The following is a 25556-nucleotide window of genomic DNA, read 5'->3' as shown; positions in this document are numbered from 1 at the left end:
TTGTTTTTTTTTTGAGAAGAAAATGAGATATCCTGTTACTATTGCCTTTTATGAGCTATTGTCCAGGGGTGTATATATACTTATGTGGTCACTGTCTGTGTGTGTGTGTGTGTGTGCATGTGTGCATGTGCATATGTGCGCCTATGTGTTAAGACACCAGTCCCCAACCTTTTTGGCACCAGACACCAGTTTTGTGGAAGGCAGTTTTTCCGTGGACCTGGGGGATGGTTTCATCAGGCATTAGATTCTCATAAGGAGCATGCAACCTAGATCCCTCACATGCACAGTTCACAATAGAGTTCCAGCTCCTAGGAGAATCTAATGCTGCTGCTGATCTGATAGGAGGCAGAGCTCAGGTGGTAATGTGAGCCATGGGGAGCAGCTGTAAATACAGATAAAGCTTTGCTTGCTCACCTCGCGGTCACCTCCTGCTGGGCAGCCCAGTTCCTAACAGGCCAGGTACAGGTACAGGTCCGTGGCCTGGGGGTTGGGGACCCTTGTGATAAGATGACCTATGTAAAAGTAATTTGGTTTATAACTGAAGGGAAACTGAAATATACAGTAATAAGGTATTACTCGTAGGTACCTGCATTTGATGGATATTATGCAGCTACTAAAGTAATTATTGTAAATATTATACATATAAATATAATAGGAAAGTGTTTATGATAATGTTTAGGGGAAACAAGGGTGCAAAATTTATATATAATACATTATATATAAATAAAATGTATAAAATAAAGATGCTTTTGGAAGATTTGGAAAAAATATGATAATTATGAATTTGGGTATGGATGTGGCTTGGATCAATTTGGGTGGTTTTGATAGCAAAGAATAGAAAACTGAAACAATAAGGAGGCTTATTGTTCCTATTAAAAGAAGTCCACATGATGGGCAAGCTCCAGCATGGTGCACTTCTGTTCCTCTGCTACTTTCTTGGCTCCTTTATCCTCTTAAGAAGCATGGCCTTTGTTCTTAGGCTGGTGGTTATTCCAGGCTTCACTTAGAGATAGAACAACCTGCAGAAGAAAGAGAAAGCCCCTCTGCAGGAATGTCCTTTGGAAACAATAAGGAAACCTTTCTGGAATTTCCCCCACAGACTTCCACGTTTTATTTGCCCAGACTGGATCATATGTTCCTTCCTGACACTCTTTGCAACGAAATGTACAATTACCACGATTACATAGATTAGTTAGCTTAACCTCTGAATCATCTGGGGATTCAGCTGGCAAGGAAGAAACAAGGTAGTTGTTGATCAGAACCAAAAAGGTTGCTAAGGAGTATGGTTGGGACTTGTCCTTATATTTGGGAAACTTAATGCAATTAAAAACTAACAATAAGTAATTTATAAAATGCTGTGAAATGCTACATTAATTTTTTTTAGTCATATCTGGATGAATAACATTTAGACTGGTTTGGTTGACAAAGCGTATTTCCTTATCTTAAGATGCTATTTGTAGGCAAATATTATGACACATTTATTTCTGAAACGAATAATTCCTTAACTGATGAGAATGCTGAAGTTAGTTCATTTACTAAGTAAACATGATTATATGATTTAATTCTAATTTTGAAGGTTTTTTTTCCCCCTTGAATTAAACTTTAAAGAAAGCAGTCCTTTGAAATCTCTTCTCCTTAGCTGCATGGTAAATAGGCAATATATGAACAATTGATTTAGACTGATGTCTACGTGGTTGGTCTGCTGTCATTAGAAACTAAATAAATGTTTATTTTTGCCTCTTTAGCATCCTCCTTTTCCAGGGCAGTCTCCTCTTCCACTCCTCCTCCTCCTTACAAATCAGTGCAACAATATTAATAAAAAATTTATTGTATGCAAAACACTAAAGTAATGATATTTACCCTCCTACGAGCCACACATGCACATTTTGCCTCAGTACTTTTTATTAGGATCAGCAGAGGGGATACAAAGTGTAATGCTGATTCTTCTAACAGGGTAAGGATAGTTTTCATTTATTCATTAAACATTTACTGCGTTCACACTAGGGGCGGCATTTATAAAGATGAATCAGAAATTCACCTTTGTCCTCTGGTTGAGGACAGCCATTTTCTGGGTGAGGTGTCAGAAGAATAATAAGCATTTTCATTACCTTCTCTGTGGTTCATCATCTGGGAGACAAGAAGATTATTGTTTGGTTTCAATATCATCACTCAGTGCTATACAATAAAATGGTAACACCCGTACCATTTGTTTATGTGTAGATGGTCTGGGAACACACAGTTTGTGAAACCTTCTATTGGGGTTATCTGCATGTATTGTTAGCCTACTATAACTTAACGATGGACAGAGTCATCTTTTTTGTTTGATATCATATGATGTTTTAAACTAAGGAATAATTTATAAGTTTTATAAATTTCTAATAAGCACAATGTAAATGGGTAGAATTGCTAATTCAGAGGATGCACTCTCATTTTGAACTATATGAACTGATTTTTTTCTCAGCATTTAAGTTGTCTACATGAATAATAAATGAGCAATTAGTATGAATTATAAATGTGAACTAATGGAGGCAAATACAGCTCACTTGGATCTTGGTTCAGGCGAATGCCTTGTTTGTTAAAAATGATTTGGTTTCATTTAGACCTGGGAGGACCTGAATAAAGTATACTATTTAGCAAAGATATAGCAGGTTTAATTAATGGGTAAATATAATTATAGATGAAAATGGTATAACTTAGTACTGTTGAATATGGTGAAGAAAGAAAATAACATAAAAATTAACCTAGCATCCCCTACTGTACTTGAAAAATTCAACCAAGAGCCCCTCAATTCAATTGTTTTCAGATACTGTAATTTTTTGGATATACTTTAAAATTGATAGAGAATGGTCATTTAGTATATTTTTATAGTGTTGCATTTGGTATGAGACATAGTTTTATGTTTAACTTAATGTCAAATATGTGTACTAAATTGTTCAACATGTAATGGTTTTTTTCTTTTCTTTCAAATAGGTCATAAATTGAAATTTCTGTATCACTCACAGCTTTAAGTATACTTTTTGTCAAGGATCTGAACACTAGCTGGACGTTGCCGGCATGCTTTCTTTCTATTCCACTAGAACAATAGAAATGACTAAAATTAATTATTTTATGCATCTGTAGAGTTCAGTAATAGACAAGAAAGGATTTGTGTGAAAACATGAAGTTTTTTTTACTCTTTTATCAAACTGTGATTTTTAAAAAAAGATTTAAAAAATATTTGTTACTAATTTTATTCAGAAAACACTGTTGGGGTGGGTCTTTGTTTTCGGTATTTTCTTCCATTTAAACTAAGTAATGCTATTTTATAAGTACATTTTAATGAGGGGTTAACTTAATAGGCAGGCATGCATTTTTGTTTTTTCCCCCACAGGGTCTTGCTTTGTTTTTCAGGCTGGAGTATAGTGGCATAGTCATAGCTCACTGTAACCTTGAATGCCTGAGCTCAAGTGATCATTTGCCTCAGCCTCCTAAGTAGCTGGGATTATAGGTCCGGGTCACCATGTCCAGCTAATTTTAAAATTTTTTGTAGAGGCGGAGTCTTGCTATGTTATCCAGGCTAAACAGGGATATCTTTTCATTTGCTTTATTTTGGAATAAGCTGGGTATATAGAATGAAGATAGTTGATCCATTTGGTTCCTTTTCTCCTATTTCTTTTAGGTTTTCTTCACGTATGGAGTATGGAAAGGAAGGTTGCTTTGTTTTTGTTTTTGTTTTTTGTTTTTTGAGACAGAGTCTTGCTCTGTCACCTAGACTGGAATGCAGTAGCACAATTATAGCTCCCTGCTGTCTGGAACTCCTGGGTACAAGCAATTCTTCTGCCTTAGTATCCTGAGTAGCTGGGACTACACACATGGGCCACCAAGCCTGGCTAATTTTTAAGTTTTTTTTTTTTTTTTTTTTTTGGTAAAGACAGTGTCTCACTCTGTTGTCTAGACTGATCCCTAATCCCAGGGCTCAAACAGTCCTCCTGCCTTGGCCTCCCCAAGTGCTGGGATTACAGGGGTGAGCCACTGTGCCTTGCCTTAGTCTTAAATCTAGAGCTCAGAAATCAATGACACTTGCGAAGGGAACTTTTATCCAGTCAGCTGTTTTTTAGTCTACCTGTATTGATTGAGACTCATAAGATGGTTAAAGAGAACTCTTCTTGAATGTCTGTCCCTCCATTTGGGGAATTCCTGTTTTCTAGCGAAGTTGTCCATCAAGCAAATTTCTGTTACATGAATCTTTTATGGTTTCTTTCCTTTATAAAACTGTTGACCTATGTACTTAGAAGGAAATCAGTTGTAAGCTATTTTACTGTAAATGTTTAACAGTTAAACATTTTTTTCAAGGAATTATAGTAGAATTCTGAACATTATTGTACACTGGAACATTTTGCCTTTAAATAGTTATAACACCAGCAGACGGTTGACCTTTTTCTTTTTTGGTAGCGGTTCATTTCAGGAACTCTGGGGCCTCCACTCCATGACATGCCATCACGCATAGTGGTACAATTCCAGACTTTCTTCCTTTACTACTTTGGTCTGCATGTTTATAATGCTTAATATAATTGACCTACTGTGCTTGAGACTTTAAATTATTATTCTTAACGCATTTTAAAGATAGAAGTACGTAGAATAGAATATTTTCTGTGCACGTGGTACTTGAGAGACTTTAAGACAGTGCAACCCTAGATCACACACACTGGGGTGTGGTTCAGGGACGCAAGCTCTGACTCTAACGAGTATCAAAGAATGCTTGGTTGCTGCAGTGGGATGTGGGTGGAAGGTGAGGGACCAATTCTTGATAATAAAAAGTTGGACAATTGAATAATATTTGCCAAACAAAGAGTTTCGTCTACAATTTATGCAAATCACTTTATTGTTAGGTACAGCAATAGAAATTAGTTCACTTAGTTAGCTTTGAGCTTCGCGGATTTCTTTGAGCTAAAGTTATTTCCCTTTCTCCTTTGTGTAATTGTGTACCTATACATTTGTGCAAATGTATACACACACACATTCATAGTCTTCCCACAACTTTGTACAGTTGTGGGACAAATCAGCTTCTACTGGAGGATCAGCCTCAACTATAGGAGCACCAAAAAGGCACTTCTTTCCTGTTCCACAGTGTAAAAAAACTTCAGGCTACTTTATGCTTCTCTGCCTAGTTGGCTTATTTCCATACAACATGTGGTGGATTCGTTGCTGTATTTTCAGTAAGATGGTGAACACTAACATGGTATAATGCATAAAGTAATATCTGAAGTTTTGAAAGGTACTTATTGTATTTCAGGGTCTTTGCTTAAGTTTGGAGATAGAAGGTCAGCAACGAGGGTAGGGAACTAGGAGATAGTTGATCATGGCTCTGTAACTGTTCAGTTGCTTTGGTCTGTAGCTTCTTCATAAGTAGAAGGAAATAAGTTATAGTTTGTTTTTTTGTTGTTATTGTTGTTGTTTGTTTGCTTTTGAGACAGAGTTTTGCTCTTGTTGCCCAGGCGGGAATGCAGTGGTGAGATCTCGGCTCATTGCAAAATCAGCCTCCCGGATTCAAGCGATTCTCCTGCCTCAGCCTCCCAAGTAGCTGGGATTACAGGCATGCGCCACCACGCCCAGCTAATTTTGTATTTTTAGAAGAGACGGGGTTTCTCCATGTTGGTCAGGCTTGTCTTGAACTCCCGACCCAGGTGATCCGCCTGCCTCGGCCTCCCAAAGTGCTGGGATTGCAGGTGTGAGCGATGGCGCCCAGCCATATATTACAGTTTTTAAGATCTTGACCACCTCAGCTGTTCTAAGAGAATAAAAGCAGCAAAAACAAAATAAAGGCAAAAAACAAATGAAAACTACTGCTTAGCTTAAATGTATATAGGGTTGAGTCTCAGAAAACGATATCCCCAAATGGAGGCCTCAGAAGTAGTCTCAGAAACAAGTTTTCCTTTGATCTTTTCCTACTTTCCTGTCACTGGAGCTTCATTTTCCCCTGAGGTTAGCCACAGAAACTAGAATTTCTCTTTCCCAAGGTGGGCCATAGACACCAGAATACCTTGTTTCCACAGTCAGCCATAAAGCCTAAAAATAATACTCAACTCCCCTCATGCCCCAGTTTTCTGTGTAAAGACTGGCCTTAAAAATTTATCTGACCTACCGTGTTTGATTACATGTCATAAGACCCCCCATTCCAGAGAGGGTTCTTCATACCCAGAAAAAAACAAAACAAAGCTCAAAGAGGCCAACAAAAATCTAAACTGATTAGCATTACTGGGTTTCCCCACTCAGTCTGTTAAGATTAGAACTTACCTGTTTTGTCTAATCGTATTTCTACATGGCTGTCCACACTTTGTTAAACCTAAACATAAAAATGGGCAATATCCCTATAGTTTTGGGTCCTCGTTCTAAAGGCTCCTACGTCACGTAAAACCATGATCAAATAAATGTGTACGCCTTTTATCCTAATAATATGCCTCTTGTCAGTGAACCTTCAGAAGGCAAAGAGAAAGTTCTCTTGGCTCCTACAGTAGAATGAATCGTATGTTCAAACTTTTAGTCTTTTAGAGCATATTTGAATAAATATTTATTAGAAGAACTGAGCTTTATAGAATGATATAAATACTCATTCTGAGCCCTAGGTAGATGGTTTCCTCAGAATAGACATTTTTATGGCCCTTAGGAAAGGGCACTTTTCTAAGTGGAGGGCACTGTTAGGAAGGTGTGCGTTAGGACTGGCTGTGCCTGAGTGGAATCTGACATAGAATTCATTAGTCATTGACATGCAAATTGCCTTTTAAGAATTGCAAATATTTGTATTCATTTGTTAAAGGAAAATTGGATGAGCACTGCACATTTCTTGCCATATAGCAGATACTGCTAAATGAATCCAGGCTTTCACAGTGTGCTTGGAGCGTTAGAGAAAATGATGGTGCAGCTGATAGTTGACCTGGAAACTATTTCCAGCTCTATCATTGCCATTATATTGTTATGGTCATAATTATACTTTACTCAGGATTTTCTCCTTCTCACCTCTAAGTGCCTCAGTCATTTAGATTCTATGTTTACATCATTTCTTCTTGATAGCTTTTTGATGTAGGCACTATTTTAAATCTTATGATCACATGATGTGCATATGTGCGTAAGTACACATTTCCTTTGTTTTCATTACTAGAACTATCTTCCAGCCTTTCTGACATGAGTAACTTTGTGATTAAGGGGAAGAATTAGTAAAGAAATAATAGATTAAATATCAATTCAAATAAAGTTTGCTTGAGGTCAACAAATTAATTCTTTGACTAAAATAAACTGCTGACATTTGTGATGTGCATAATATTACGTGGACCTCTGTAGATGAGGTTTTGTGATATAAAAAACCATTCAAGATCTGTTGAACTCTTCAGAAATACTGCCTTAAAAATATTCTGTAGTTCATACTTCACTGAGCTAGGCAGGTCTTCCTCTTCCTTAGTATGAATTAAAGAGCTTTAGAATATATGAATGAGTTTTAGATGATTTGTCATATGAATGACCCATGCCCTGTTCATTCCTGAATAGTCAGGATTTGGCAGAACTGTACAATGTTTGCCTCCATTTATTATTGCTTTTTGTTTGAATTAAATGAGACTTTGTTTTTGTCATGAGAAATATAATATGTTTTTCTTAAATGCTTACATTTTTAAAGGATGATGATGTGGAAAATAATAGTGGTGGATGACTAATCCTGTACAAATGAAATGAATGGGTACTTTGTGAATCTAATATTTTTGGAAGTTATTATGAAGCCATACATAATAACTTTGAAATATGCAAATTATGCTAGATTTTTGGGATAGGATTGATTTTTAAAATTAATTTCTTAATTTTCTTACCTATGAAATAAAGACCACTGTAGGTGATTTTAAACAGAATTTTATGCAATTCTTAAGTTGTCTGAGGTTAATTCTGTCTCTGCTCAGTTGTCCCACTTGCTGCATCCCAGTGCCTGCTCCGGAACCAGTTCCAATGAGAAGAGGAATGTAGGGCCTTGAACCACACTTAAGGGATAAGACCAAAGTGTTATCTTTCCCAGGGCTGCTTGAATTTAAATCTTGGCTCTTTTAAAGACTGAAAAGAATGACTTAAATTGTGGACTTTGGGACAGCTCTTTGGGTGTGGTATATTAGAGGAGGTGAGTTTCCAGGGGGTATTCAATTATACATACTACCTAGCGCTATTTTTCCAAGAGTAGCATTAGGCAATATTTTCAAAATGAACATCTTCTTGAAATTATGGACATAATCTTCAGAATTTTAATGACTACTACTGAAAGTTAAAAGCGGAAAACACATTTTATTTTTCTTTGGTGGATGAACAAATCAAATGGAAGATATAACACAGCTAATTACAGCTAATTCATATGCAGAACATTTAATTTTGTTTCTGTGTTTCTTATTGATGACCTCATGAGAAGAGGAAAGTAATAAATGATAAAAACTTCATATGTGATGTAATCTAGTATTTGAAATACAAGATCTGATATTAGTCATACTCTTCCACTTTTTCTCCTTTGAAAATTACAGTGGTTGCTTCTTGATGAAGAGATAATGGAATAAAGAAAAAAGTTATAATAGGACTGTCTGTTTGCCTAGATAAAAAAGAAAATATAATTAGCATTAACATCAGGATGTTAATTACAAAAAAAGAAGGAACTTGCTAAATCCTCACTTAAAGGAAGAAACACATGCCACACACAGTGGAGGCCAAATTATTCTGCCTGGATCCCTTACTACTTAAGTTTAAAAATCATGTTAACCCAGGACTGGCTGAATATGTTCAAATGATTATTTACTATTAAAGGATTTTGGAATTCTTTTCCACTTTAGGATCAGTACGACTTCGTGGCGGCAAAAATGAGTTTGAAGGCACAGTGGAAGTATATGCAAGTGGAGTTTGGGGCACTGTCTGTAGCAGCCACTGGGATGATTCTGATGCATCAGTCATTTGTCACCAGCTGCAGCTGGGGTGAGTGCACCCATCCCTGACCAAATCAGTCTGCTAGTACCTGAGAATAATACTGCGTGCCGGTCATTGCTTTGTAAAGCTTGTATCTTCGTTTCTTACGGTCACTTTCCTCATTCTCACTTTTCACAAAAGAGCTATAAAGAAAGGGCCCCAAATGGAAGAAATGGATTCTGTCACATGCAAATGTACTTCACATATTACTACCTGGGGTTGAACTAGGAAATGGGCAAATACCAAGTGGGCAAATGTAAAAGCATCTTTTGGTCTTTGTCTTTAACAAAATACAGAGGCATTTGAAGCAAGTTTTGCCTTTACAAATTCCAAGGATTTAATTCTAAAAATTATAATTTCTTAGAATTATAATGAATTAATTATAATTATTTTAATTACTAATTATAGTTAATTAATTAGCACAGCCTTAGCTGGTTGTTGACATTGGATTTTAGCTTTCTGCTTTTATCCACCCACAAGTTCCGTCTGTGTGTGAAAGGGGCAATGGTTACCTGTGCCCTTGTCCTTGATGGAGAAGTGGTGATGTCCCCAGGCCTTAGGTTTTGGTGCTGAGGAGGTCCTGTAGAAGATGGCAGCTTCTGTCAGCTCTGGCAGTGTCCTGCTGTCCTGAACAGCTGCCAGCCTGGGAACTGGCTCCACTGTAACCCTAGGCACTGTCTTTAAAACAAGTCAGTATATTTTGATTTCATCAGTCCCAGCATTTTTATACCTTGTGCCATAGAGTTTCACCAGGAGCGGAAGGCTTCTTTTTGGGAAAACAGGTTTTTTGTTTTTCTTATTCTTTTGTTTTTGTGTCTCCTTTATATTTTCTAAGCACACTTAACATATGTTTTTTCTTGGCCTTTATCACCGGAGATCTTTAGAAAGCATGCAGGAAAATATTTTGTTATTAAAAAATACAGTCTAAAAGACTGAAAAAAAAAAGTTTGCAGTTTGCAAGTATTTTGCATCAATAATCAGAGTGGTAATATGATGACACAAAATGAAGAAGTAGAACTTTAATTTACTAGATTTCTCATGTCTTCCCACTAGGAAGGTAAGGAATGAGTGTTGGGTAGAGGCAAGGCTTGAAGGCCTAAATTTTGCTTAGACTTTTGGTGCTGTTAGAGCAATAAATAGGGTTACCATAGTAAATTAAAGTTAATTAATTATTTGGATGAGTTGATATAAATCAGGATGAAAGAAGGAGTAAGGCCAGAGCCTATAAAGTGTTATGGTGCTTGGAAATGTTAATTACTGTTTTTTATCATGAATACTTAGTCTGGCAAACAGACATTGGCAGGTGGGCAGGTCACAAAGAATGTTGATTTCATGCTTTTTCCTTTGAGGGGCAAGAGATGTAATAAATTTGTAGGCTGATGTCAATGTCTTCCTTTATATACATACCTATTTGTGCTTTTATTACCCCAGAAAATCTGAAAGGAATAAAATTTTCTGCGAGATACAAAGAAACAAGAACGCTATAGTGGAGGTGTGAACTACTGTGTGGTTTATTAGTCTTTTGACTGATGAAAGTATGTGAACTATTATTCGACAAACAAACTTCAGATAAGCTGATCCAGCTGCTTATATAGTATCATCTCTCAGTAGTCCATTAAAAAAAAAAAAGGAATTGCACAATAAAATCAGAGAAACCCAGCTTTATTGCTGTGAAGACACATTTACATTTTAGATATACCCCAAATGTTTAGTTTGGTTGATGGAATGCTGCAGCATGGAGACAATTGTAGAGATTACCATGTTAATCAGATAAGCATTTCGTCTTTTTAAAATTTAATGCCAGTTTGTACACAGCAGAGGTTACCTAAAAAAATATGTGGATTAGATGAGCTAAAAGCAAAGCCCATCTGTATGCTATTATTTTCATTTTTTCTTTTAAAAATACTCTCCTGGTATTAGGAAAGAGATGCATGTTGCTATTTTATTAATTGGTTTCAAAGTCTTGCTAGCAAATACTATATACAGTGTGAGGTTTTAAAAATTATAAATGGATTGCTTCCCGTGATATTATTGTGCTTAAATGTAGTAATAATAATTTTGAAAATGCTAGCCTAGAATGTTAGAGTGAGAAAGAATCTTCAAGCATCCAGATTTTTCTTTTGGCACATTAGAAGACAAAGCCTTCGAGTTACTTGCAGCTTGGTATGACTTTTAGCTGAGTCCAGACTGGAGTCCAAGCCTCGCTGAAGCTTGTGGCACAGCTCTTGCACAAAGCCTTACTTTTATATCTGCAGTACTTGGCCATTTTCTTCTAAATCAGTCATTGATGGTAAAGGCACATAAAGTAGTTATTCAAGATTGATGAAAAGAATTCCATAGGTAGGCAACCCACGTTGTGATCTGATGTTTTGATTTCCTTGAAATTTATGTGATATTTTGTGTTTTTCTTCTTTCTTTCTTCTTTTCTTCCATATTCATCTTTGTTGATTTCTTCCATTTTTTTTTCAAATCCAAATGTTTTGATAAAAAATTTTGCCTGCATTTGATAAACTTAGTATTGCTCATTGTACTTCCAGAGGAAAAGGAATAGCAAAACAAACCCCGTTTTCTGGACTGGGCCTTATTCCCATTTATTGGAGCAATGTCCGTTGCCGAGGAGATGAAGAAAATATACTGCTTTGTGAAAAAGACATCTGGCAGGGTGGGGTGTGTCCTCAGAAGATGGCAGCTGCTGTCACGTGTAGCTTTTCCCGTGGTAAGAAAAAGAAAAAAGTTCTGTTGTTCTACTTTCATTATGTTTTAAACATGATTCCACATGATGAAAGTGTCTTAGTTAAATCATTTCCTTAAAGAGTTTAATGACAGAAGTAAGTCTTGAGTCAAAATATTTTACCATCTAATTAGTCTTCAATATGAGTACAGTTAATTTGAATTCCATTTGATTTTCTAATAGTATCTCATTTTTAACATATTCTATTTTATATAATTTGCTTAAATAAATATATACTCTATATGTAATATACATACAGTATAATACATTGTATATGAAACACATATTTTAGTTGTGGAAAATTATGATGGAATCAAGACGGAAGATAATCATGAAAGCAAATATAGAATACAGCAAATACAACAAAATATTTTCACTTTGTGTAATGCAATATAATCATGCCTTCAGTGTTCTTGGGGCTGTAGAGAGCACCTTCCCTAAAAATGGGTTGTTGGCTTGAATGAGGGCTTCTTCCAAGCTCCATAGAGTAGGTATGTGGTAATTGTCAGTATGGGTTCGGTATACAGATATGTCTATGTTCATGGAAGTAGAGGAAGGAACAACTGCCTTTAAGATGGTGAAAGAGTTTTCTGGGTACCATGGTATATTTTAATGAATGATCACAACCTGAAGCTACCATACTCTCACAGTATCCCTTTTTGCATTTTCCTTGGTGATAGCAGCATGACCAGATATCCCAGGACTTGGAATGGTAGCAGTCAGCCCAGGACAGTGGTTTTTGTTTGAGTACAAGTATCAGGGGGAGGAATAAGGAAACTCCTACCACAAAACAGAGAGACCCAGTTTGGGGTAATTCCTCTAGATTGACTGGAAGAGCCAATGGAGGGATATAGTCCAGATGTATGCTCTGAGAACTGTAATCCTTTTTTTGGTTGGGAGAGGCGTATGTTAAACCTTGATGACTTGTAAGTTTTCCCTTTTCTTCTTTTGGTTCTCTACCTTTAGGTAATGCTACTTTTGCTAAATCCATTGCTGCTTCAAGGATGATGTGAATTGGGCCCAATAATTTATTGCTCTTTGTAGATTATTGGTTTTACTCTATGCTCAACCTGATTGATAAAATATTTTTCAAGTAGTAAAGTAAAAAATTTTAAAAAACAATAATAATTTTTTTTTCAGGATGTGTATCTACATTTTTTACTCCTTCCACCTTCCATAATCTATACATCTGTTTACATTCTATTTGCAAAGATAATTTTATGGTCATCTATAAACATATATAAAATATAGAAAGTTATGACAAATTAGAAGTGAGAATTTAAAAAGATTCTCTCATGGTAGGTTAAATGAGAATGTGGAGTTGTATGGCTGAAGTCAGCAAACATAGAGTTCACCTTAAGGGATAGTGATAGATCTTTGGTATACATCCCTTAAATTTGGGAGTTACACTTAGCATCTTGTCATTCTGTACTTGTAGCACTTCCAACATTTACAAAGTAGAAGATTGCTTACAAGTTGGATACAGAAAATAGCAGCAATCTAAATGAAAACATGTGGGGAGTTTAATTATCTCTAAGCTAAACATGAGTCCATTGGTTTACTGAATTTTCTTTCAAATGATTTTTGCGTTTGTTGGAAGGATAGGGCTGTTAACTAAATCTTGTCCTTGTGCTTTTCTGTATTTTTAATGTTTTAACAGTTATGCAAAAAGAAAAAGAAACCACATTTTAAAATAAAACACAACATAGAAAAATGAAAGGTGGTATGCCTTAAAGTCTAGGTTCTAGATGGTTTTACATTTTCTCTTAAAAATTTTTGTTTTTTTGTTTTCTCCAAGTGTACCAGGTGGGGAAAATATATTAAGAAATGTATACATGTTTTTCTATATTTTTTCTGTATTTTGCAAACTTTTTAAAGCAAAAATAAACATCATAATTTGTGAGAATTATATTACCATCTTTCAGCCATGTATATTAAACCTGTCTTTATCCATTAACAAATTGTAAATGCTAGTTAACTTATACAAGTAAACAGTATATGCAGATAGTCACTAATCTAAATTTCTGCTACAAAACTGAAATGTGAGTGCTTGCTTTGGCAGCACATGTGCAAAACTCAAATATGATATTTGAATTTAAGTGTGAATATCCAAATGCTGTTTACTGACTGCTACACTGTGGAAAATTAGAAACATATTTCATACAGATAAATGATTAGTGTTTGGCAAAAAGTACAACTAGACTTTGTAATAGGGAACCAGCCTGTTTATTTTTGTCATATTACATCCTTTATTCTAGTAAAATTAGACTGCCTTACTCTTTGCCAGACACATTCAGCTTTGTGCTTCTTTCTTTTGTTCATAATGTTCACGTGGCCTGAACACGCTTCCCTTATCTCTGACTTCCAAATCTCATCTATCTTGGCCCTCTTAAAAAACAGCTTTTTCACAAGTGATTCCCTAAGTACTCCCAACAATAAGTAAGGTCCTTTGCTTCTGAACCACTGTAGGATTTTTTGATAATCTCTTGTCTGTACTTGGTTTATCTACGCCCTTAGGCAGTAAATTTCTTGAGGGCAGGGTCTGTTTAGTGTCCCTTCTAATGCCCTGCAGCACTGATCACAACACCTTATACAAGGCGTATGTCTGATACCTGTTTGTTAATCAGAAATTAATGAACGGATGTTGCCAATTATTTTTTCGTGTTTGGGGTATCTTTTCTAGGTTTATTTAACATTGCTTGTCAGTTGAGGCAGTCAATAAATAATTATTATATGCCTCTATATACTAGGTGCCTGAAATAGGTGAAAAGGAACGCAGTATTTCTGTCCTCATTCTAGCCAAGAGGAGAGAGACAATTGACATGTAAAGAGTAAATCAGTGACAATTTTAGATAAAAGTAAATACTCTCAGGAAAACACAATTAGGCAATGTAATAGGAAGTCCCTTAGTGTGCTGTCTTAGCCAGGGCGGAGAAGAGACAGAGAAGTTCACAGTCTGACAAGGGCTAGATCAGGGCATTGTAGATTATGAGAATGTAGTCACATTTGGTGGTCCTTATCAGCGAAAATGGATATGAGCTGATTCATGCCCAAATGAAGTTGCAATATTGTTCTGTTGAGGTACTGGCCATGATGTCCAGTAACTTGTTATAATGAATTAGATGTTAACTTTGACCTGATTTCTACAAATACATAAATAATTCTATACTGAAAAGAAGTATTTTATAGACATAAGTGTCATTCTCAATAATGACATATTGGTAATGTTCAAGTTACTGTAAATAAATAAAATCAATGCCACCACCATAATACCATAAAAATCAAACACGCTTCCAGTAACGTGCAGCTTTTGAGTGTGCCTTTTCTGGTTTCTGAGGTTGTTGGGGAAAAGTACATTTAAACACATTTCCTCCTGAGAATTATTTGTATTCATATAATTCAATTTGGGATATTTTAATTGATCAAGATTATATATATATATCTCTCCATATCACTGGTGTGGCTTAGTAAATATTATTTAATTATTGAGAATGACAAAAAATATAGAATATATACCTAATCTTATCAATCAATGCAAATGCATAGGTTTTGCTGATTTTTAATTTCACGTTGCACAGGCCCAGCGTTCCCCATCATTCGCCTTGTTGGAGGCAGCAGTGTGCATGAAGGCCGGGTGGAGCTCTACCATGCTGGCCAGTGGGGAACCGTCTGTGATGACCAATGGGATGATGCTGATGCAGAAGTGATCTGCAGGCAGCTAGGCCTCAGGTTTGTTTTTACTACTTTTGTTTTGCTTAAACTTTTGAATCTATTATTTCCATACCCAAAGGCAGGTGCTGTTTGTTTAAATTGCACATTTCCTTAAACAAATAGAAAAAGTTACCTTTTGATCTTTGTAGTAGGGCTGTAGGCTTCCAGAAGAGCAGTTACATGTACTCTGTAGGTTTAACCTGCTTGTATCTGAATTAGGCTGACTTTATGTCACTAAGAATCTAAGCTTTGCCGGGCGCGGTGGCTCACGCCTGTAATCCCAGCACTTTGGGAGGCCGAGGCGGGCGGATCACAAGGTCAGGAGATCGAGACCATGGTGAAACCCTGTCTCTACTAAAAATAGAAAAAATTAGCCGGGCGCAGTGGTGGGCGCCTGTAGTCCCAGCTACTCGGGAGGCTGAGGCAGGAGAATGGCGTGAACCCGGGAGGCGGAGCTTGCAGTGAGCCGAGATTGCGCCACCGCACTCCAGCCTGGGCGACGAAGCGAGACTCCGTCTCAAAAAAAAAAAAAAAAAAAAAAAAAGAATCTAAGCTTTTACTACTTCTCATTAGTAGTCTTTATGTTACTCCTAGGTAGTAACCAGCGCTGTAAACTATAGTGACGTAATCAAGTTCCATACGATGAAACACTAGTTGTTACTTTGTAACTCAAATTTAACTTCTAGTCCGGAAATATTGTCTAAACTTTTGAACTGCACTTCCTTGTTAGGTATGTGCTTAGAACGAAGGATGTTTATTAATGTACAGAGGAAATAATTCTCCTGTAGGGTTGGAAAGGAATCCGATGTCATGAAAATAGCAGTCTGAAAATCGACATTCCAGGTTGCCTCAGTTGGGATTATTCTGGAATATTATAATTTTAGACCTTCTAATCCCTCTGTTTAGTGATTCTGAACATTGGTATAACAAGCCTGAAAGTTTCTCTAAAATTATATTGGAAGATCTTTTAAAAGTTAATCATTTTCTTTAATTTTAAAAATATTTCATTTAGTTAATCATTTACTTCAGAATTTAAAAATATTTCATTTAGCTCTGAGGGGCCAGTGACGGGAGGCCTGTTCTTCCCTGTCTATTGTGTTCAGTTAACCATAATCCTTGACTGGAGCTTGTTCAACCTTGAACAGTTTTTACAGTTCAATTTTCTTGCAATTTTTTTTTTATAATTGGCTCTCTTTTTCAAAACTCTATGTTATACTGAAGTATTTTAAAGTAAAATATAGACATTTTAACACTTTTTCTATAAACACTTCAACACGCATCTCTTACAAATAAGAACATTGTTCTACATAGCCAAATTATCATTATCACAACTAATCGTTGGTAATCATTTTTAATATTGTCTAATACTTCATCTTATTCAAATTTTCAGAGTTGCCCCTACAGTGTCCTTGACAGATGGTTTGTCTGAAGCAGAATTTAGTCCAGGACCAATCTGGGTATTATGTTCCTTCCGTCTCTTTTACTCTATAAAGGCCTGGGTTTTTGGTTGTTGCTGTTTTTTTTTGGTTTGGTTTGATTTGGTTTGATTTTTCCGTAATGCTGACTTGTTGAAGAGCCCAGGCCATTTGTTTTGGAAAAGGTGCCATCTTCTGAATTTGTCTCCTTTTTTTCCTTCTGGTGTCATTTAGTTTACTCCTCTGGTCTTGTAATTCATAAAATTAGAGTTTAAGTTTAAAGCTTGATTAGATCAAAGCAAACATTTTGTTTGGAAATCATCACAAGCGATGTATTCTCATCTTGCATTTCACCAGGAGTCACAAGAAGCTCTAGTTTTCCCCACAAATGAGGCTGAAATTGAGCACTGGTTTAAGTGACATCAGCCTGATCCTTCACTGTAAAGTTAGATATCCCCCTGTAACTGACTATGGGACCTAAATACTAATTTATAGTTCACATGTGGGACAGGAACAAACACGGCAAATCCTGTGTCAACAGGTTTTGCTATGATTACTGGCATTGTTTACTACGGTATGATCACTTACTTTGGGTTGGTCAGGAATACAGCCTCTTGGTTTCTTTTGAAAAAACTAGCAAGTACGTTTTTGAGACAAGATTTTTTAAAAGTGTTTTGACTGGGCGTCAATTTCAAAAGCAATTTTCTCAAAGTTTCCTGGTGCTTGTTGTTGGGGTCAGCATAGCATATGATTATGGGCATGTGTTCTGGACTCTGAAAAACCTGCATTTAAATCCTACTTTTGGAGTTGAGAAAAGCTACAGAATATCTCTTAGTTGCAGTTTTCTCATCTATAACGTATTTCTTAATTTATAGGGTTTTGTGTCTACAAGCAGTTAGCACACATAGTAAGTACCATATACATTGGCTATCAAGGGCGCTCGAATTAGGTACTGTTATATTTTAAAGATGTTGTTAAACATTCACAGTAACCAGCATTTGGTAGTGACAGAATATCAAACACTGTTGCTCTATCTGGAACTTCTGTTTAGTTAGCTGTATCTATGAACTTCTATATTTTTAAAACCCTCTAATGTGTATATACATGTGTATTCACTGGCTTATCAGTTATGTGTTCAGTGATATGCTAATTGATTTTCATGTGAGTTATTAAGAAACCTATGTCTTTGCCAAAAATATTAAGAGCTTTAAAGGTATGGTAACAGCATGTTTAATATTATCAATTACAATATGGATTATTCTAAGTTTAAGGTGTAAGGCATTTTTGATTATTAATATATTTCTGTAGGTAAAGGCAAGCTTTTGTTGCTTAGAAAAATGCATAGAACATTTAAGTGACACACTGAATATGAGTTACATTACAGTTATTAAAGTGATTCCAAAAATTCATGTTATGGCCAGGTGCAGTGGCTCATGCTTTAGGAGGCCAAGGTGGGAGGATAGGTTGAAGACTAGCCTGGGCAGTATAGACAGATCCTGTGTATAGGATGGGCACGGTGGCTCACGCCTGTAATCCCAGTACTTTGCGATACTGAGGCGGGTGGATCACGAGGTCAGGAGTTTGAGTCCAGCCTGTCCAACATGGTGAAACCCCATCTCTACTAAAAATATAAAAATTAGCTGGGTGTGGTGGTGGGCACCTATAATCCCAGCTACTCAGTAGGCTGAGGCAGGAGAATTGCTTGAACGCAGGAGGCAGAGGTTGCAGTGAGCTGAGATCGCACCTCTGTACTCCAGCCTGGGCAACAGAGCAAGACTCTGTTTCAAAAAAAAAAAAGAAAGAAAAAATTAGCCAGGTGTGGTGGAGCACAACTGTAGTCCCGACCACTAGGAAGGCTGAGGTGGGAGAATTACTTGAGCCCAGGAGGTTAAGGCTGCTGTGAGCCATAATCACATCACAGTACTCCAGCCTGGATGAGACAGCAAGACTCTCTTTCTAAAATATAAAAATAGAAATTCATGTTGTAATGTAGAGTTCTTTCTTGAGAGACAAATATTTTTTTTCACTTAAATAGAAACAGTTTTTAAACAAAGGCCATGTTGACAAGGATAGTCAGTTACATAGAAAGAATGTAGAGATAGAATCGCAAGGAAGGCCATATTAATGTTGAACACACTCATGGGTTAAGTAAAGTATTAACGCCTTTCTCAAACACTAGCTCATTACTGCTTTTCATATGAGAGGATTCTTTGGAAAAGTGATTAAAATATACAAGCAAAAATCCTCCACAAGCACTTGTAACAAATAACAATCCAGCTTTATAGAGATTTGTTTTTATTATAAGTACTCTGATGCTCTAGCTGACATTCTTTGTTTACCTTTCTTGTACTTGATTTTATAGTTCTCTCATAAGTTTGCATTAAAGCAGTACTCTACAACTCTTCTTTCTCTATAATTTGTTTTACTCATTTAAAGGCTAAGTACTTTCAGATGAGGATCGTTTTTGAATGGCACGGGGTTGAGAGCAGACACATAATTGTTGCTTGTCTCAATTTATGATTCATTCTTAAGCAAATTTCATCTCAGTCTTATCTGCTTTGTTGAATTCCCACAGGGAAACTACATCATGCTTTTCTGGAGTAGTAGTTACAGTTTCTTTATGAGATGCTGTCATTGTTGACCTTCATCTTTTAATGGTGTCTGTATATTTTGGTAGCTGGCAAGCTTCCTAAATACAAAAGGAATTATTATACTTAAGATACTTAAATTTGATTAACCCAGAACTTGGAGAAAGATGAGCAGCGAGAAAGGAGGCAGCCAGATGTTAGAAAATTAGATAACTTGAGAACGCATATGTATCCAGTGAAGTTTAGTTGGAGACATTTTCATTAAAGTTCCTTTTTATGTGCTTAACATTAAAGCATTTTCCGTGTCTTTCAAAAATCTTAAAAGCATAGCTTTGTACTGTGAGATCACATTTTATTTTGTGGATGTGCCATAATTTACATGGGAATTTAAAAATTGTGGATACTTTCTTTCCTTTTAGGGTGCTTTCCTTTTTACATTTTTGCTCTAAAATTATATAGAACCATATTATTGAGTAGTAGAATACAAATTCTTCCCGTATAAATTACTCTCTAAAAATTGTTTTTTGCCAGGCATGGTGGCTCACGCCTATAATCCCAACACTTTGTGGGGCCGAAGTGGGAGGACTGCTTGAGCTCAGTAGTTCCAGACCAGCCTTGGCAACATAGTGAGACCCCCATCTCTACAAGAAAAAAAAAAAATAGCCGGTTGTGGTGGCACACACTGGTGGTCCCAGCTACTTGGAGGCTGAGGTGGGAGAATCCTGAGTCCAAGGAGGTTGAAGCTACAGTGAGTTGCAGTTGCACCACTGCACTCCAGCGTGGGTGACAGAGTGAGACTTTGTTTCAAAAAAATTTTTTTTTTCTTTGCTCTTTTATTTTACTGTTCATTAAATTTTTAAAAAACATTGTATAAACCAAGCTTGTCCAACCCACAGCCCGCAGGCCATATGCAGCCCAGGATGGCTTTGAACGTGGCCCAACACAAATTCATAAGCTTTTTAAAAACTTATTTATTTATTTATTTATTTATTTTAGATCATCAGCTATTGTTAGTGTTAGTCTATTTCATGTGTGGCCCAGGGAAGCCAAAAGATTGGACACCCCTGGTATAAACTTTACAACAAAGATAGCCTGGTGCATGGAGTTATTGAGCAGGAAAGATAACTTGTTTAACAGTTGAGAAAGTTAGACCCACTGAGATGACACAGTATTCCTGAAGTCTGTTAGTGGGAGGCAGAGTCTTGAGGTTTATGGCTCCCAGTTTAGGATTTTTTCGTTTATGTTACATTATTTGTAAAATGGTCAGGTGTTAATAAGAATAAATACAAATACAGGACTGAAAGAAATAGGGAAGTCAAGAGAGAAAATTACGTTTAAGAAGAAAATGATACTGAACGTGTTTTAGATAGACTGTATTTGAGGTGCCGTCAGTCATCAATTGACAGCGTTCCAGGAGGCTGTAAGAATGCTCAGTGTTTCGGTCTGCTCTGTAGTCAGACAAACTTTACCATCTAGTAGTAGTGTAATGTTGGACAAGTTATTTAACTTTTAAGCCTCAGTTTCCTTATCAGTAAATTTGGTATAATAGCATCATTGGGTTGTAGGGAGGATGAAATGAGTTAATATGTCTAAAAGCACTGTTAGACCAGTGCAGGCATACAGGAAGCATTTGATACACACAACTATCATTATTGGAGATGGCGGGGTTTTTTTTCTAGAGAGAAATCTAGGATATTAAAAAGGAGTTTTTTCATCCATGGATTACAAACTCTGGATGTGGCACAAACTGATACTTGCAGTTAAAGAGTCAATGTTTTATAACCTAATAAATAATTATGTTGTGTAATAGAATGGCCTAATTGTATTCTAGGTCTACCTCAAAGCAGTAGCTAAGCCTGGGGATTGAGTTAGTCAGATGGTGCCATTTATTTGGCCTTTTTCTGTGTATGTAAGGGGGAAACAAAAACAAAAATTTTGTATTAATACAATTCGATGAGCTAAATAGATTCAAGAATATTTTGAATAGGGATTGGAAATAGAACCAGTTCAGTTAAGTGTTTACTGGGGATTGCTATTATGTAGATCAAATATCTTTACACCAAAATAACTCAGGGTATTAGATCAGAGTACCTCTGCCCAAAAATTTATTTAGAGATTGTCAGAGGGTAAAACAGTAGGCAACACTACAGATTTTATTACAGATGAACTGCTGGGGCTGGCGTGGAAATAATTTCCGTAAAGGACAGAGGACACACAGCTTTATCAGATTCACATTTACTTGAACAGTTCACGAGTTTTATGTTGATTTCCTCAGTATTGTAATTCATGACTCTTTAAAAGCAGAGTCATCAATTATTTTGGTATTCTCCTGAAAGCCAGCACTGTTCTGAGTACCAGGAAATACTAGTGACTGGCTGCAGAAATGTGTGAATATGGAAATATTATTTTCTTAAATAAACTAAAAAGGTAGCTGGAAAACCTGATTTTGTGTTACATTATAGTTTCCTGGTTAATGTTTTTTGTTGTTGTTCTCAAGTTTATTCTGCTGGTTATTCTGAGTAGTTTATTTTAAACATTTTTGTATCATTAAAATAATAAAAATACAGAAATGGATAAGAAGAAAATAAAACATGCAAGTAGTGGGTTTTTTTTTTGTTTTTTTTTTTTTTAATTTTCAGCTTTTCATGGGTATACTAGACTCATATAATGAGCATAGTACCCATGGGTAGTTTTTCAACCCACACCTCTCATCTCCCAATAGTCTGCAGTGTCTGTTGCTCTCATGTTTATGTCCATGTGTGTTCAATATTTGGCTCCCACATGTTCTCACATGTGGTACTTAGTTTTCTGTTCCTGTGTTAATTCACTTAGGATTATGGCCTCCAGCTTCATCCATATTGCTGCTCATCAATGGTGTATTGAATAAAGAGATATTGGCACATGTATGCCATAGAATACCATGTAGCCATAAAGAAGAATGAAACTGCGCTGGCCGTGGTGGCTCACGCCTGTAATCCCAGCACTTTGGGAGGCTGAGGCGGGTGGATCACAATGTCAGGAGTTCGAGACCAGCCTGACCAACATAGTGAAACTCCGTCTTTACTAAAAATACAAAATTAGCTGGGCACGGTAGTGCGTCCCTGTAATCCCAGCTACTGGGGAGGCTGAGGCAGGAGAAGCGCTTGAACCCTGGAGGCGGAGGTTGTAGTGAGCTGAGATCGTGCCACTGCACTCCAACCTGGGTGACAGAGACTCCGTCTTCAAAAAACAAAAACAAAAACAAAACAGAAGAATGAAACCATGTCCTTTGCACCAAGCGGTGTTTTCAGAGAAGATTTAAAAATACACAGCATCTCCAGAGTCAATGTTTAGGGCTTCTACTCTCCTATCTTATAATCTCCTTTAAGGAATGGGCCTAGTTCAAAGGCAATTAACCAGGTCCCCTTTCTTCAGCTCCCCTTTCTCAGCCTATCAGAGTATTCTCAGCTAAAGCATGACTTTAGGGTTTGTTTGTTACTTTTTCTAGGGAATTAAAAAGACTTCAGTTGGTTGTCTTTTTGCCTAAAAATTGTGTGAAAGTGATATTAATATTTTAAATCTCCAAAAATGTGATAGGTAAACATGCACTGTTGTTTAATTTTACTACTAGTGATCTTGAGCATCTTATCCTGTGGTCATTGGCCATGGATATTTCTTCTTCTGCGAATAGTTGGATCCTCTCTATTGTCTATTTTTTTTTTAAAGTTGGTTGCTTTGTCTTTCATTAAAATATAATAATATCCTTGCACTTTGATAGGCTGAGGTGGGAAGATTGCTTGAGTTCAGGAGTTTGAGACCAGACTGGGCAACATGGAGAAACCCTGTCTCTACAAAAAATATAAAAATTAGCCAGGCATGGTGGCATGTGCCTGTAGTCTCAGCTACTTGGGAGGCTGAGGTGGGAGGATGACTTGAGCCTGGGAGGCAGAGTTTGCAGTGACCCACGATTGTGCCACTGGAATCTAGCCTGAGTGACAGAACCAGACCCTGTCTTTAAAAAAAACTATCTATCTATCTATCTATCTATCTATCTATCTATCTATCTATCTAGATATCTAGATATCTAGATATATACACAAACATATTTATTTAAATAAACTGTAACTGAAATGTGTGTGCATGTGTATGTATATATGTAAAATAAGTTATTACTATTATTCATTTCTAGGAGGTTTTTTTTTGCAAATTGCAAATGTTTCTTTCAGCCTGTTGGTTTGCATTTTGACTCTGATTATGGTGTGTTCTGCTGTATGGTAGTTTTCAATTTGTATGTGGTTGAATTTAACTTTTTTAGTTTTTGTTTTCTGACTTCTGGGTTTCCTAGGAATTCTCTCTTACATCCAAGATTATAAGAACTAAGAACTATGTTCCCATATTTTAGTCTAGTAACTTTTTAGTTTTCTTTATTTTCTTTCTTCTTTCCTTCCCTCCTCCTCTCTTTCTCTTTCTTCCTCTTCCTTCTTTCTCCCTCCCTCCTTTCTTTCTTTTCTTTTTTTTCCCCTATATTTAAGCCATCTGGATTTCATCTTTTTGTTGAGTTTGGGATCAATTTTATATTCTTCCATATTGGTCCCAGGTTTCCTTATAGCACCTAATCATGGCTCAATGAATTATACTCATTGAAATTTTCTTCAATCGATTTTTTTTTTTTTTTTTTTTTTTGGTGGCATTTATCTCAGGGCAAAGATCCAAGAAGCCTGTTAATCTGCCTTTCTCTAGAGCTTTCCTATCTGGCTTCTCCATCAGTCATCCTGTCACCTATTTTGTCCTTCAACTCTCAGTGATCTCTAAGTCAGTTTCCATATTTGCTTTCATTAATCTCTTTGCTCTAGAGCAGGGGTCTGCAAACTTTTTCTGTAAAGGGCCAGAGAGTACATAGACTTAGCAACTATGCAGCTGGGCCATTGTAGCATGAAAACAGCCACAGACAATAACTTAGGAATGCGTGTGGCATTGTTCCAATAAAACTTGGTTTCTGGACAGTAAAATTTGGATCTCACTTGATTTTTCACATCACAAATTATATTCTTATTTTGATTTTTTTCCTGGCATTTATAAAATTTAAAAACCACTCAGCTGACAAGCAATGTAAAAACAGATAGCGTGCTGGATTTGGTGCACAGGTCATATTTTGCTGACCTCTCCTCTAGGGCATAGGGCTTCTTCCCTCCTATCCTGTATCTTCCCTGTAAAAAGGAGCCACAGGTCTCAGGCAGGCACATAACTCCAAGCAGTTTTCTTCTTTCAACCAATATTAGCATATTCATAAACATATTACAAACAATACATTTCAGTTACCCTCCATCCCCAAATTCTGGGAATTACAGCTTTTACATGACTTTTGAATTTCTTTTCTGTGAGTGTTAAACTGCTCCCTTGTTTAATTTATTGTAATTTTATTTTTATTTTATTTTATTTTTAAGATGGAGTCTCGCTGTGTCATCCAGGCAAGCTGGAGTGCAGTGGTGCAATCTTGGCTCACTGCAACCTCCACCTCCAAGGTTCGAGTGATTTTCCTGCCACAGCCTCCCAAGTAGCAGGAATTACAGATGCCACCATGCCTGGCTAATTTTTGTACTTTTAGTAGAGACAGGGTTTCACTACATTGACCAGGCTGGTCTCAAACTCCTGACCTCAGGTGATCCACCCACCTCAGCCTCCCAAAGTGCTGGGATTACAGCTGTGAGCCACGGTGCCCAGCCTACTGTAAGTGTTTTATGAACATTTTTTTTTTCTGGATATTTTTTCTACTATAAGTAATCTTTAAAACAGCTGAACTTTTTTCACAGCCTTGTACACTACTATTGCAAGATCATTTTGTTTTAAAACATATTTTTCTAGGAATGTCAGTGCTTTAATTGCACAAAATGTTTTATTTTGGCACAATAACTTTTTTAAATATAATACTTTATGTGCATTAAAATATTTGAAAATGTTTGCCTCTGATTAGATATATCTCTATCACAGGAAAATCTGAAGTTTAGTGATACAAGTCAGAGCTTACTTAATAGTCTTCTGGGCCATAACCTTATAATCTGTAATAAAAAATAACACATACATGCATTTGTTCAGTATCTTATAGGCCATAAATTCTTCCTTAAATATTTCTTTGAAATTTACTTTAAAATAAATAAATAAATGAAACAACTTTAAAAC

At 36.4% G+C, this 25556-nt stretch overlaps 1 protein-coding gene across 1 annotated transcript in view; it reads left to right on the top strand.

Moving 5' to 3' along the window:
- The window catches only part of PRSS12 (serine protease 12), a 78538-nt gene that overhangs the window by 6655 nt on the left and 46327 nt on the right, over window positions 1-25556 (top strand). Inside the window, exons 2-4 of the mRNA XM_007999652.3 lie at window positions 8826-8964; window positions 11493-11671; window positions 15265-15415. Of these exons, the coding sequence (XP_007997843.3) occupies window positions 8826-8964; window positions 11493-11671; window positions 15265-15415 (469 nt within the window). The remainder of the gene's footprint in view (window positions 1-8825; window positions 8965-11492; window positions 11672-15264; window positions 15416-25556) is intronic.

This window comes from Chlorocebus sabaeus, chromosome 7, assembly GCF_047675955.1.
Source record: "Chlorocebus sabaeus isolate Y175 chromosome 7, mChlSab1.0.hap1, whole genome shotgun sequence".
Classification (NCBI taxonomy): domain Eukaryota; kingdom Metazoa; phylum Chordata; class Mammalia; order Primates; family Cercopithecidae; genus Chlorocebus; species Chlorocebus sabaeus.
The sequence above is the reverse complement of the archived record's forward strand: the minus strand, read 5'-3'. Positions and strand labels throughout refer to the sequence as shown.